General features: G+C 43.4%; 1 protein-coding gene across 2 annotated transcripts; it reads left to right on the top strand.

The window, feature by feature from the left end:
- The first annotated feature begins 544 nt into the window (after positions 1-544).
- Positions 545-15813, top strand: LOC129831328 (proteasome subunit beta type-2-like). Of its 2 annotated transcripts, none has more exons than XM_055894638.1 (6): positions 545-640; positions 8175-8297; positions 8478-8548; positions 14760-14922; positions 15195-15244; positions 15595-15813. In XM_055894638.1, exons 2-6 carry the CDS (start codon positions 8186-8188, stop codon positions 15721-15723), a joined length of 525 nt encoding a protein of 174 aa, XP_055750613.1. In that variant the 5' UTR covers positions 545-640; positions 8175-8185; the 3' UTR covers positions 15724-15813. The 2 variants fall into 2 exon arrangements, with proteins under 2 accessions (XP_055750613.1, XP_055750612.1); XM_055894637.1 differs by lacking the exon at positions 545-640 and adding an exon at positions 7169-7381.
- The last annotated feature ends 19 nt before the right edge of the window (positions 15814-15832 follow it).

The following is a 15832-nucleotide window of genomic DNA, read 5'->3' as shown; positions in this document are numbered from 1 at the left end:
CCTATGACGGTGCCACGTTGAAAGTCACTGAGCTCTTCAGTAAGACCATTCTACTGCTAATGTTTCTCTATGGAGATTGCATGGCTGTGTGCTCTATTTTATGCATAAAGCACTAATAGAACAGTTAAAGCCTCTGTATTCGTTGTTGAAATATATAAATTGCAGCCTCTGGTCCATGACCTTTCAGTACAATCTTCTATTTATCAGCAGCACAAAGTTCGTTTGTATCGCCTCATCATGACTGTGTTCTGTTGGTGGTGTGATAGCCCTGTGAGGACCAAGCATCAATCTTTATAGCCATGGTTACTGCGTCTCTCGTCGCTGCGGGCAGGGAACGTCTAGCAGGGCTGTGTGTGTGTGTGTGAGTGCTTCCAGAGATACCAGCCTTCGCCAACTAATCTGCGGTCTGAGTTGAGCTGGTTCTGCAGGTTACGGTCCCCCGGGGAATCTGTCAGTTTGCGCCCCGAGGCCAGGCGGTCCTATCCGGCCGGGTGAGCAGCCGCCGGTCCAATCCCGCAATATGAGCCAAACCCCGGGGCAAGTTTGGGATAATCCTCGGTTATACCTCCGAACTCCGGGCGCTCAGGCTTATGTTCTAAAGCTTATCGCCTCTCCTGGACGCAGGCATGACAGTGAACATGTGAGAGAATTAACATATTTATCTGTTGTTTATTGGTTTTTAAGATGTGTGTATTTAGGGCATCAAAAGGGGAAGCGGCTGGGATAACACGTTTGTTCTGTTATTGTCCTGCCTGTGTACAAATACCGTATCCAAAAATCGCAGAGAAACACAACATCTTGAGGACATAAAATCCCCCATGATGTAGTTAGGCAGGCAGTGAAGTTAAAATGCAAAGGGACATTTTACCTATAGGCCTGTAGCCTATAAAAGTAGATGGGATGGAGTTGTTATTCTGTCTTGTTAGCTATTGGCCTCAACTCCACAAAGGGCCAATTCTTGCAAATGTCTCTTTTGTTTCTGTAAGGAAAAAAGTGTTATTGGATGCACATTGTATCTCAATTTGGGATTCTGCGCTGTGTCTAACGTTAAACACCGTGACCTCACCCTGAACACATCTCTTCGTCTCAGCGACACTGTATAATAGGTTCGCCACACGGCGGGACACGAGGCATGTGTGATGGAGGTCCTGCTGGGCGCGAACAGCGGCACAGGCGAAAGAGCACCCCGCCCGGGGAGAAGCACACGCACGGGAGAGCTGCGGGACGCGCCACAGTCTCTCTCCTTGAGCAGAACTGCTAAAAACGAGCGAAGATAACGTTAGCAACGCAGTTTGAGGCGTTTTCTCCCAAATGATTGCGAAGGAGAGAGAGGTGCACACAGCTGTGCCTGGTGTCATCCAAGTCGGTGTCAAGTGTTTCCAAGTATGTGTGAACCTGCGATATTCGCGAAATAACGATCCACCTGCTCATTACACTCCAACAATTGAATGTATGGAATTTACGTTTCAGACTGTTGTGGCCATTGTGTAGAGACATTCGATCTGGCAACTTTGCGCGCATTCGGGCATAACTTGGATTTCGATAGCAGTGGTGTTCTGCCTAAAACGCGAACTATTCTCATGAATTAGGCTATATTTTATATCAATGATATTGCCTTCATTTAGCCTACCTCCTGTATTTCTGAAAATCATGAATTGATCATCATAGTCAAGGTCAGGCTAGTCCATCCCATGCGTAATGATGCCATAACGCATGATGGTCATTTTCAATGATTTGCCTATTGTTGACGTGTTTTCTTTCCCATCACTCGGTCATGTCTTTTTCACACGACAATGACAACAAGCTGAACCCACCATGACACAGTATCCTACAGTTGGCCTATGAATGGGGAGTGAAATAAGAACTATATTTTAGTCCAGCAGAGGGCGACTCTTCATCACATAGCTCCTTTAGTAGCTTACATTTTTTTAAATCCAATTGCGTGTTAAGAACACAAGGGGGCACTCTTCTGCATGATCCAATGAAGTAGCCTCAGTTCAAGCCCGTGTTTTGTGAGTTGGACATATAGGCCCGTACTACCCAGTGCTGTCTGATGAGTCCATAGAGCAGACTCTCTCTCTCTCCCATTTTCTTTCTCTCCCTGTCTTCCCTTTGCCTGATGTAGTGTGACAGTGTGCTTGCCCCCAGCACTCTGTTGGCGTGGAAACAATCAGCTTTGACAGAAAGGGGGTGGTGGGGGATTGGGGGGGAGGAGGGCAGGGGGGCTGCGGCCTGCGGCCTGTGTATGATGAACTGGATAGAAAGACCTGTCGCCAAACGAGAAAGAGCAAACTTACAGCAGGATAGATAGATAGATGTAGTTAAGGATCTCTTCACTTTTTACCAATGATCTACATAACAAATTGAAAATGAACTAATATTTGCCATGAGCCATTCAGACAGTATATATGTCCTTCTTGAGTATGAAATTGTGTGGGTTTTTTGTGAGTTATGTGCTCTCTTTTTTTTCACGTTGAAAAAAAATATATATATTTTTTTTTTATTGGTTCATTTCCAGCCAGGCTTTGAATCATTTCATTTGTTTATATCAGTATCCACAGCAATGAATTATAATTAAATTAATGAATGGAAAATATCCTCATAGAAATACCAGGCACATTTGAATTCATGAACGGAATTTCAAACCACTTCCTGAATTGCCTGAATTGGAAATGGTTAGCAAATGCTCAGTACAACTGGAGGGCTTTAATTTACAACAGAAAGCACGACTAGGCTATATCATCATAACCTTTACAGTGCTGTGAGGATAGAAATTGTGCACAGAGCCTTAACAAAAGTGTTGATGGAGTGATTTATAAATGCCACGGAGAGTCAGGGATGGGCAAGATGTCCTTATATAAAAAAATGGGAAGTGCTCTTTGCGTCACATGACAATTCATTCATCCACATATTTTTTTTGATGTAATTTTAATATGATGTTGAAAATGTTTCGAGGTCCAACGTATCAGAGGTCAAAAAGGCATACCTATTGTAAAGTTATTATTGAAATGTAGGTTAGGCCTAATAATAATACTAATCTCCATAAAGTAAACCACAATCCAGGGGGCTTATTAACATATATCCTCATGGATTCATAGCCTGTATTTGTTTTTATTTTGAACATAAAATGGACTAATTCAATTAAGTCATCATTCACCCTGAGTAATGCGTCGTCGGCTTGTTAATGCACGTCATTGTAGGCCTATCTGAATTGATCAGATTTAAGAAACCTGTTGGCTGACATAAAAGGATGACCCTGAATATGACCACACCAAGTTAGCCTAGGCCTATACAGTGCGCCCATAGGCCTATATTTCAATTCGCTGTCATGGTTGTGGAAATATTAGGCCTTCTCAAGTCCTGTATCACTGACCATTTGCCTGCCTGCCTGTCCAAGTCTGAGGGTTCTCTGGGGGTTCCCCGGGACTTTCTGAATGTGGGGGTCTTGAAAGCCTGTTGGTGGGGTCTGGGGTATAAGGTTCAGCTGCCTCGGCTGCTTTAACCAGCTAATAAATATGAAAACAGCGGGTTAAAACTTGTATTCGTTCTCTGCTTGAAAGGATTATACCCTTCTATAGAGTCCCATGTAAATCCCGAAACCTCATAATGCCCAATGTTGTCCCATAAAACTGTGTTGGACAATAGAGAGAGAAAGGGGGCTTTTTCACGCATAAGGGGGTTTCACAAGAGCACATTGAGAGAAGCCCCTCCGCGACACGCCCATGGATTATGTGGCTGTTGGTGAAAGCGCTTCTGGGAGCGGCAGGTGCGTGTGCCAGACACGGGGGTCGTGCGGTCGGCGACCATATAGGGGAGCTGACTATGTCGAATGCGCGCAGCTGCCAGCAGGAATTTTTTCAGATTGTCACTTCCATTTAACTTGCTCTTTTTCACCCCCTTGAGATGAAGTGGTCTCTCGTGCCCAGGTTCCCTCGACGTCCTCTCCCGGTTTGGAGACGAAAGGGACCGCTAAACGGTGACATCCCATCCCGCCTCAGCACCGTGAAATTGTGGATTAAACCGATAAGCGGTGCCACTGATATCGACCTCGCATTTCTTCAGGACGTATAATTGAATGCCAAAATCTAAGAAGGCAAGGTTAAACAAAGCCTTAACACAATAACTCTGTCTATTCCCTCGACACTTCTATTCAAGGTCCATATTTCTAAATCATGATCCACCACATCATAGGCCAGTCTGTTGGTTTGTGTGAAATTGGTCTTGCAATATTGCAGTAACTTATCAAATAAAACAGGTTACAGTCTTGCCTACTCAGTCAATTAGGATAGCGCACAAATCTATTCTGATGTTGCCTACATTCACAAAGGAAAGTCTGTGTGTGAAGGTCAAGATTCTTATCTCAGTAAATTGAACCATGTCAAAATGCTTGAGCCTCACAGCCACAACCTCATTTTCCAGGCTGTTTTTTAATCTTTTTAGTGTTTAGAAAAAGGCAAGCATATTTTTTTGTTGTAAATTGAAACGGGGGGCTTTAGCCCGTGTAGGATATATTCCCTCAAATTGTTTACACCATGCACATTGATTGCTAATCTCTGTCGTTCAAGCCATGTCCCATTCCAGCAGCTCTCCCTTTAGGGCAAGTTGGGTCCATACATAATCCTCCCAAACCCCGTCACGTATCCCACTGGGGTTTGGCTAAAATGCTATGTCTGTCAAAGCACAACATTGTCTGCTTTTCACACCATTTCTGGCAAAAACGATTAATTCCCCCTATAGATACAAACAATACGACTAAATGACAGCAACATGTATTATCAAACACAAGTGTGTGTGTGTGTGTGTGTGTGTGTGTTTGTGTGTGTGTGTGTGTGTGTGTGTGTGTGTGCGTGCGTGCGTGCGTGCGTGCGTGTGTGTGTCTGTGTGTTAGAAGGTTCGATTTAGTGGTTTGTGAAGATACATATTTTAAAAAATACACCTGCTCAGTTCACTAATATAATTCATAATATTCTACTTGCTGTCTCGTGCGGTTTCAACCCGTGAGCCTCTGCTGTATCCACGGCTGCCAAAACGGACAGTGCTGCAGCAGCAGCAGCCAGTGAATAAAATGAAAGATTAAATAGTGTGATAAACTGGTAGATAATCATCTTTTCATTAAACTTTCATCCCGGGCTAACTTAAATATTCAAGAGCCCAATTACACAGCTTGTATCTTTTTCCTTTAACAAGAGCAGTCAGGGTGAGTGTATCTCGCTTACGGGTTCAGTGAGAGCATCATTACTGAGTGGCCACGGGGGAGTTGACCCATCTCTCATGTGCTGGGCAGGAACCAGACTGAGAGATGGAACAGGCTGGCTGATGGCTGTCTAAATAAAGTATAGAGAGACAGAGAGGTGTATAGATTTTCCGGGCGGATAGTGGAAAGATGTGTGCATTGTGATGTGTGCCATAAACAGTGTGCGTGTGCGCGCCACTCTGATCTAGTCGCTCTCTCTCTCTCTCTCTCTCTCTACTCTCTCGCTTTCTCTCTACTCTCTCGCTTTCTGTGAGTGTGTCAGTGTATTAGCAGTCAGAGCACTGAAGCCCAGGGGCGATTCCTGTGTGTGCTTGCGATAAAGGGAAAAGGGAGGAAGTATAGGGGGGAAGGGGTGCGATAGTAGTGTGTGTGTGTGTGTGTGTGTGTGTGTGGTGGGGGGATGTGGAGAGGAAAGAAAGAGAGGAGGAAGTTGGGAAGGGGGGGGGGGGTGTGCAGAGAGAAAGGGGGGGTAGAGATATAAAGAAAAAGAGAGTATGAAGAAGGGGATGAACAACCAGAAGAGCTGAGAGAGCTTCCTCTGTGCTGTCAGTGCTCCTGGATCATGTCCCCACTGGGCTCTCTCTCTCTCTCTCTCTCTCTCTCTCTCTCTCTCTCTCTCTCTCTCTCCCTCCTTCCCCCTCTTTTTCACGAAAAGAGGAGAAGAGTGTCTGGGCAGGGTAATTAAGAATGGCCTCTAAACACAGGAGTATGGCAGGAACGCTCCAGATGAAAGTAAATGATTAAAATAATTACAGGCTCAGAGCTGACGAGCCGGAGTGTGGGGTGGCCGCCGGACATTTGTCGGTAATTAGATAATTAATCTGAATGCAAATGATGAGCCCTAACGAAGCAGTCAAGCTGAACCAGCGACAACTGCCGAGAGTGAAATAGGAGAGGAGAGAGAGAAATATGAAAATGAGTATAAAGTATCCAGCTTCCAAAGTCAGCCTGCCAACACACAAAGCCAAAACACATCAGAATTGTAAATCAATAACTCTAGCACCCAGTTTGAGTGTAGCTTGTGCACAAAAAAACTCCTCACATCTCTACATCTATAACTCTCACTCATTGTGACAAGTAGATATGAATAACTTGTTAAAAATACACAAGCCTACAAAGGGTGCCTGACAGTCGGAGCTCGAGCAACTGCATAGCAATTTCTAATGTTACAAAAGGTGCATTTCAGAGAGCTCAAACTGGAGGTTTACAGAGCCCAGAGAGACAAAAAAAAAAAGACAGAAAACTAATGATGAGTAATGCTGAAATTTCTGCACACAGTTTAAATCCATTTGCAAATTGTGTGTTTATGGCTTTCTAACCTGAGTGTTTATCATTTTCTAACCTTCCTTCAGCAGGCTACAGAGTTGGGAAGTTTGGAGGGTTGGAAAGAACAAACTGAAAGAGCAATCCCGCTTGAAAAACAGAGCAAACTGATTTCAAACTCAATAAAAAGACAAAGCAAAAAAGATGCCTTGCATAATCCAAAAATGCATTACAAAAAGGGAATTTTGCTTTTAATCAGTGTGTGTGTGTGTGTTAAGCCTAGCAGTATCCTACCGGTTAAGAGCGTTGGGCCAGTAACCGAAAGGTCTCTGGTTCAAATCCCTGGCCGACTAGGTGGAACATTTGTCGATGTGCCCTTGAGTAAGGCACTTAACCATAATGGCTCCTGTAAGTCGCTATGGATAAAAGCGTCTGCTAAATGACTAAAACGTGTTCACATTTTTTTGGTGTTTCTTTGTTTTTGATCTTGCTTTAGGCTATTAAACACCCCACTTCAATTAAAAGAAAGTAGTCTGTATATTCCAGAGATAGACCGTAGTACATTAATCATTTTCAGTAGAGGGCTCTGATTTGCAGTAGGCTTTCAGTGGCACCAGACCTGGGTCACATGAGAAGGAGAAAAGCTTCACATATCATGACGTCAACATCTTGCGACAATTATTACAGTTTTGCTGCGTAATCTGAGTGTACGAACGAGTTTGAGTTGTTGCTCAAGAAAAACTTCTTTAAAATTGTTACCCATAAATTACAGTATGGAATATTTGATCGGGATTCAGGGACAAGACTTTGTCCTGGTTGCTGCTGATAATATTGCCGCCAACAGCATCATTCAGATGAAACAGGGTAACGTTATGACTATGACATCGCTCGTTTGCAGTTAGCCAACTAGCAATTTAACTGGCTTTTGTTGGCCATTAACTAATTCATAAAATGTTTAAAATTAGTAGAAGGTCCAACATATTTGTCTCATACATTTCGCTTTTGAGTCATATGTTAACTTACTAGTTAGAATGGTTGTGTAAATTATGCATTCTAGCCTAACTAGCTAACATCTGCTGTTTGAGCTAAATAGCTAACTAGTTAGTTAGCTAACTAGCGAGCTTCCTTTCTCATTGGCTAATGAATCGAGATCGGAAAAGCACACACTCTTAACTGACTGATGTGGCTTCCAGCAGAAAGGATAGAACAGTATCAATGCTTTCAGTTCTCACCTAACGTTAACTATCTGTCTATATTGCACGATTTTAACTGTTCACGCGACTACGTGTGTTGGGAACAATCGTGTTGGACTGTCTACCTAGCTTGCTAACTTGCATGTTCACAAACTCAAAACGTTGGGTTACAAACTTGTTAGATAGGTAAAAAGGCTAGCTAGTGTGTTAGCCAGCCAGCTAGGTAGTTTGATTCTTCGAATTGTGAAAGTGGAATTCGGCAAGGAGTGCACACAAGTAGGCCCAGATTACTATCAAAATGACTTGCAATATTTTCCTCTGTCAAAAAAATCTGAAAGCTATTTGTAATCAAACACATTTTAGGAAAATTGTGTTTTCTTTTTCTTTAGTATTTCCATGCATCATGTTGAACATGTGACTGGTGTGTGTGATTGAATAACTAACACCTTGTCTATCGCTCTCAGACCAAGACAAGATGTTCAAGCTGAGTGACAAGATTCTATTGCTATGTGTGGGAGAGGCAGGTGACACAGTGCAGTTTGCAGAGTACATCCAGAAGAATATTCAGCTCTACAAAATGAGAAACGGTAAGTTCTCTTTCTTGTGTTTCTCTGGTGTCAAAATAAAGATGGCTTAGTAGCCCTATTATTCATGGCACCACTACGCTTCTAATCTTAAAATATAGATGGAAGATTTGAGTTATGGGGTTTCCATGGTTACGTGTGACCTGTAATGGGCATTCCTTTCGTTTGACTCTTGTCTTTCAGGTTATGAACTCAGTCCAAAAGCGGCAGCTAACTTCACACGCAAGAACCTTGCAGACTACCTTCGAAGCAGGGTAATTATTTGCCTAACAAATCAGACACTAGCGAAGATTCCATCCAATTGGCAACAGATTTTTATGCAAATATTCTAAAGTCTGCATAAAACGATATGTACGTTTCCCCACCAGAGATGTGTTTCCATCAAACAGACTTGTTGTTGATAACAGGCTGTGCGTGATGACGTAGTGCACAAAAAAATACTTTTGGGATTACTTTCCAATGTACAGAATAAAAAATGTAAGTTAAATGTGTTCCCATCGCATTAACAACTCTTCCAATGTTTTTGGCACAAACTGTTGTGCTATATAGCAAATGTGTCCACTCTGGTTTTGGCATGTGCGCTGTAGTCAACAGCTCGCAGATACAGTGCGTGTAGGATAGTCTACATAACAAGGTTATTATGGATAAAAGCAAGATTATTTTCATTTGTCAAACAACAGCCAAGCATCGATCATCATGTCACCAGAATCAGACCCTTGATATTTATTGGAAAGGAGTATCAAGCTCATTACCATGCACTTTCACCACGCTGTGAATGTCACCGTAACTTATTTAACCTGCAGCCTAATAAACTGCATGCTATCCCGAGTCAAAGTGGGAGGACCACACAACATACAGTTGAAGTCAGAAGTTTACATACACTTAGGTTGGAGTCATTAAAACTCGTTTTTCAACCACTCCACAAATGTCTTGTTAACAAACTATAGTTTTGGCAAGTCTGTTAGGACATCTACTTTGTGCATGATACAAGTAATTTTTCCAACAATTATTTGCAGACAGATTATTTCACTTATAATTCACTGTATCACAATTCCAGTGGGTCAGAAGTTTACATACACTAAATTGACTGTGCCTTTAAACAGCTTGGAAAAGTCCAGAAAATGATGTCCTGGCTTTAGAAGCTTCTGATAGGCTAATTGACATCATTTGATTCAATTGGAGGTGTACCTGTGGATGTATTTCAAGGCCTACCTTCAAACTCGGGTGTCATCTAAAATAACCCTGATTTATAAGACAGTTCTTATTTGATTATTGGTGGTCGGACCCATCTGTGTGAAACTAGCCACAATAAGGATTAGCCACAACAGTGGACTTTGCGGTTAGCCTTCAAAATAAAAGTGTGGTATAATTCTACTACTTGTATTCCTTTGCATTATTGTTAATGACATACTTTTATTCTGAAGGCAAACTGCAAATTCCACTATTGTGCCTTATCCTTAGTGTGGCACGCTTCACAACACATACCCCGGTCAGGTCCAGTCAGCCTCACTAGCCAAATGAAGCTAGCTGACTGCTTATAACGTTAGCTTTGGGCAACAGGGTTAAGTAGCTGGCTAGCTATTTATTTTCATGAAATTAAGTTCAATTTCAATATGCGAATAACAAGTGGCAACCTAGCTAATACTTACTCACAAGGATTCCTAAATCATTGCTAAGAATAATGAAAATGACTGCAGGTTCTACTGGTCATTGTATTCAGGCTGGTTGTATTGGTGCTAGCTAAGTACCAAGCTAAAGCTAGCTACCCCAGAAGTTGCGGTCGAACAAATTAGGCTTTATTACCAACGCGGTATTGTAAACACATCGTTCGTGGCCTGTGTTTGCTTGTTTGCTGACATTTTTGTACAGCATTGACAGTGCTACTGTATCTTTTTTGACACGCAAAGACCCAAATGGCATTCCATAATATGTATGTATGTCGTGAAGCTAATAGCAGTAGCGCAACATCTGAAAAATAGCGAACTTGGGAGTGTCTACTGGTGCTCAACCAGTCAGCGAAAGCCAACTTCACCGACAACAGAGAACGGCTGAAATTGTCTTAATCTTTCAAATGACTGCTCGACTTGTTGACTGCTCGATCCCCACAGCAGACATTGTGGGCTAGGTTAGGAATGCTATTTTGCACCTGTAGCGCAAAATTTTACGTGGCGTCATTATGTCATGTACCTACATTATATAGGTATGGAGGGTAGTTTTGACATCGGTTTTTAACATCGGCGTTAAATTAGACATCGATGTTGGCATTTTTAGCTAATATCGGCCTATTCCGATATGTTCGCCGATATATCGTGCATCCCTAGTTTGCACCATTGGTTTTCTAAGAGGAGTATCTACACAATTAACATATTATTTCCCCATTGATCAAAATATGCCTTTTTGTTTAGACACCCTACAATATTTCTTTATTTCCATTATAAATAGAGGGAATGCTTTTTGTGCCCTTTAAGTCCACTTAAGATCAATCTCAAATTTACAAAAATGGCATCTGGGAATAACAATGCAAGGTTTAACAGACAAATAAGAGAATGCATTTTAATAATGTAAGCTGACATGTTTTATTTTTTATTTATTTTTTTCAAGTTATGTTGCTACTGTGAGACTGTGACATGCAGTCACGACTGCTAGCATGGAAAAACCCGTATTTTAAATTGGCAAGAAATGTATTAATGCCCATGAAATATGCTATCATGTGCATCATCAGCATATGAATTGTACATAAAGTATGATCACTTATCTGAGAAAGTACAAAATATATCTGAAGATGTTATCTGAGGGTCCCCTCAACACCAAAGTTTGCTTTGGAGCTTTGATATCGGAAACTTGCACAACTGTCAATAACTTAATAATAAAACATCTGATTGGTTTAGATTAAAAACTGTTATGGATATAACCAGATTAATTGGTTGAAGCATTAAACATCGGGGGTATTTTTTTTTTTTTTTTAATGTAAGTCCAAAGATGGGAGTGGGTTTAATAAGTAAGCTTACCCTATTTTTTTCCCCCCTATGTAATTGTGCATGGCTGTGCTGTAAAGTTACAGCAATGCCACAGTGGGACAATGTCATTATTTAATGTGGACCAATGCTTGTATTTTCTCCAATGTAGCGCAGCCTACTATACTATGTTACTACTAAGTTGCTCTGTGCTTTTGCCGCGTAGCCTTTGTCACACATTCAGCTGGGAATCCAGTCTTAACGAGCGTACTACACTGGACACTTAACCTTAGCAGAGCATGAGTCATTCCCATTGTTTCAGATGAAAATTGGGCACAAGCATGTCGCCCGCTTCCAGTGTAGCAACTAAAAAAAAAAACGACTCCTTTCATGACGTGCTAGGCTAGCACACATGTTCCACCCATTTTTGTCTCTGTGTACCTCTACTATGTCAGTTTGAGATGTGGGCTGCGAGTTTATTTTGACTGATCCAGAGACATTTGTCAATATGTTGTGAATTGGCGTAAGTGTCGCTCTTGTCTCAACGGTACGCAACACCTGCGGCAGAAACGTAATGCAACCCACCAGGTCCCTGTCCTACCACTCCTTGGAGTGAAGTGTGTGTGTGTGTGTGTGTGTGTGTGTGTGTGTGTGTGTGTGTGTGTGTGTGTGTGTGAAGAACACAGGAGTCAAGTCTCCTCGTATCCATCCCTCTAAATCTCATCTGGTTGTGGCGAGGTTAATATGTTAAGAAGAGTGCAGCCGCTGCCTGTCACAATAGCAGAAGGATGAAAATAATTACAAAAAACAATTAGTGAGGCTGAGAAGGGAATGTGGGACACAAGGAGGTGGGAGCCGAGGGAGTGGGATACGGAGGGGGAGAGGGGGCCAGTCCCGAGGGCTTTGAGCTAGACCCAGAAGTCAACACGGCACAGAAGAGAGTGCGAGCGTCTGTGTTAGTTAGGCTGCTGCTGGTTCAATATGTGCTTTAGATATTGGATAATATTACAAAATATTCAGAAATACATGCCCGCCCAAAGGCAGTAATACCCTATATATATATTTTTATCCTGTGGTAAAAATATCCTTGTTTATGTATATTGAATTTTCATACGCAGTTCTCGCAGGGTTCCCAAAAGTATTGAGAATTTATTTTTTAGTTAAAGCAATTTCTCGTCGACATCCCACACCTTCCTTTAGTTATGCTCCCCAATTCACACCCACCCCAGATTATATGGACATGCAAATATGTTACATAAACATGTTTTCCACTCCTTCCTGAGCATTTTAATGTTTTTTCTCTCTTGTCTACCTGAATGGAGGTGAGCTAAGCTGTTAAACGAAGAGGATGTCTCTTGTGGTTTGAAACCTCGGGGGATAAGTGGTAGCGATGGAGCTTGGAATTGTGTGAGTGGGGGGGCGGATCTTGCACTGTGTACCTACCAGGGATCCAGAACAACAACTGGGCCTCTCAATAACCCCAGGAGTAAGCACCAAGCTTCAGAGAGATGGTGTGAGAGAAGGGAAGATGGAGAACACTGGCAAGCAACTGTAAAGAAACCTGAAATCAACTAACAGCATTATGTATTTCAAAACTGTATTTGTAAAAATGGACCGCAAATTTCAGTGGCAATGGTCTTTTACAGGGTTCGTAAACCATTACCTCAGTCAGATGTAGCCTCTTGGGTTGTATCCAAAAGAACAAGTAAGTCCTCTTGCTTATTTAAAGATTTAGCAAAAAGGCCACGGCAACAGTTTGTGGTGCTATCGTCACATATGGGGTTTTCTTTTTTTTTAGTACAGCACGGGCACAAATAATTACTAGTGCCATATTGCACACGACTCCCCTGTTCCAGCACAGATGAACAATTAATACAGCACATTGAGGAGAAATGCCAATAAAGAGAACATGTCCTGGGGCACGGTGCACAGAGCGGGGGAGGGAGGGCACGGTGCACAGAGGGAGGGAGGGCAGGAAGGAGAGAGGGAGCGAGCGCTGGCACGTGGAAGAGGAGAGGGAGAGCGAGCGGAGTTGGGTTGATTTACTACGGCTCACCTCTTTCATCACCAGAACTAACCGTACATCCTTTTCGTTGAATGAATATTAAACAGCCCATCTCTCTCTGTGTTTTACGAGGTTCTTCTGAACATGTGCGTGTTTGTGACTTGGCGTGAGGTCAGGTGCAGGATTTAACGAGCCTGCTGCCCGGTTGTTGGTGCCCTCTGAGGTGACATGGGGAGGAAGGGTTATTTTGATGCCATCTCCTGCGCTGTATTGTTACGTTGTAACCTGTGAGACAGGTGTCGCTCGGGTGGGTGGGGGGTAATGCCACTGGGGTGTTCCGTGGCACACCAATGGGTTCAGGCATGGCCTGGCGAGACAAACACACACAACCCCTCTCCACAGGGAGCATGGCAAGTCGGCCTTTCTTTCCCCTGGTGCAAGTGTCTAACACACATTGATACTTGGGGCAGGTGTTCAGATTACAGCAGGTTACCGCAGCTCATGTGTATTACTTAGCTGCTGATTTTTTTTATTATTTATTTTTTAGCATTCACTTCATAGCATCGTTAGGTTTGACTCCTTTTAAACGGAAACTCTACATTTGTCGAATGACTGGTTTCACACCATGACTGGTTTCTGAAACTTCAATTTGTCCTGATTTTAGAGGGATCATAGCAAAAGGAGGGAGGATGGCGAGAGAAGAGTATTGCGAGCGTGTAGAAGAGCTCATTGAAACGGAGTGGCTAGAAGGATGAAATAAGTAATTTAAGGGAGAGGGAAGGAGAGCGAGACTACAGAAGTTTTTAATGAGCCCTGGCGTTACTCCAGGGTGAAGGCGGGAGTGGGGGGGGGGGGGGGGGGGGGGGGGTGATGGAGGGAGCAGCGGGGGTGCCATCTCCCAGCAGATGTCATACTGATGGTGACACCATGACCCCCCCCCCCCCCCCCCAGTCCTCTCCAACACCTAACCCCCCTCCATGTCACGGCAGTTTCACACCCCTCCCCATACTTTTTCGCCACTGTTGTTATTTAATCTCCTATTTTGTTAACTTCCAAATCACAGCCGATAATTAGGAGCGGCGACGTTTGAGCGAGCTGGAAAGAAACCACATTTTATTTGCCTTCTGTTGCGGTCTTAATCATACGCAGCCTCATCAAAGTGTCTGGCACCCAGCTTATGCAATGATCCTTTAATGTGCTGACCATAGAGAGAAATTGTTGGCGTGCAATATTAAATCAATTAGTCTCTATGGTACTGACTATTGGTCGCTGTCGGACGGTAATAACGAAGGAAAGGAAAACTGGACCTTGTTGTTCGGATGTGGGCGAAGAACCGTATTGTGTGTGTGGTCATTTAGTTCATCGTCCTTCCTTACATCTCCATCGTGAGAACATTGTCGTCACACGATAATGTCTTCATATCGCGATAATACCATAATGTCGCGATAATACTCCGAATTGCTTTCCACATCTTCGCTGACCAATGCCTCTCTCCTCTCTCACCAGACTCCGTACCATGTGAACCTGTTGCTGGCTGGGTTTGATGAGACGGACGGCCCAGGGCTCTACTACATGGATCACCTGTCTGCTCTGGCTAAGGCCCCCTTCGCTGCCCACGGCTACGGAGCCTACCTCACCCTGTCTATCCTCGACCGCTACTACAGACCAGGTGGGATCTCGTTCTCCATCCGTCTTTTTACTACTCCTCTATTTTATCGCCCTTCATCTCCTCTTTCTGCCTCCTCCTGTTCTTAACCTTTGTCTGTTTTCCCCTGTTCCTTTCGCCGTGTTCTTGGCGCTCTCGCAACACTCAACAGAATTGAAATAGTAAATGATTGAAGAGTTCTTGTATTGAAGTTAAACTTCATCAGGATGTGCAGTGAGTCATGTTGCTCTCTTTTTATTCCCGTCTCCCGCTCTCGAATCACTCTCGTGCTTCAGATCTGACTCGCGATGAAGCCGTGGACCTACTGAAGAAGTGCGTTGAGGAGGTGAGCTCTTTTTTTTCCCCTTCTCTGTTTTAGAGCGAGCTGAATGACGGCGGTGTGTTTCATGACCGCCTCGTTAGTTGGTTTAAAGTTCATCACGTTTGGAGATGTTGCTGTGACGCACGTTGCAGTTGAATCATTTCCCGCGCGGCAGTCGGGTGCGAGTTACTTGAATTGATCAAATTGAGACGTCTCTAATTTAGGGAAACTACATTTAGCGAGAACTGTTCAATGAACTGAAACCGTCACCCATAACAGGAACATAGCTTTGTTTTCTCATATATTCTAGTGCCGCCCTATGCATTGGCATGAAAAGACTCATGACCTCTCTCTCCTCTCTCTGTCTCCTCCAGCTGAACAAGCGGTTCATCCTCAACCTGCCCTCCTTCAGCGTCCGTTTGATTGACACGGAAGGCATCCATGACTTGGAGAAGATTATGCCCGTGGGTGCCAAGTCCCTTGCTCGGGCGCCAAGTTCCTAAGCTCACTGCTTTCCCCTAATGCCCACTTTTTTTTTTGTACCCTAGACCTTTGCTCTTTTTATTCCAATAAAACGTGACACACCGTTGAGATATCTTTGTCCTCGTGGTG

This window comes from Salvelinus fontinalis, chromosome 32 (assembly GCF_029448725.1).
Source record: "Salvelinus fontinalis isolate EN_2023a chromosome 32, ASM2944872v1, whole genome shotgun sequence".
NCBI lineage: Eukaryota > Metazoa > Chordata > Actinopteri > Salmoniformes > Salmonidae > Salvelinus > Salvelinus fontinalis.
This window is presented reverse-complemented; position numbering and strand designations above follow the sequence as displayed.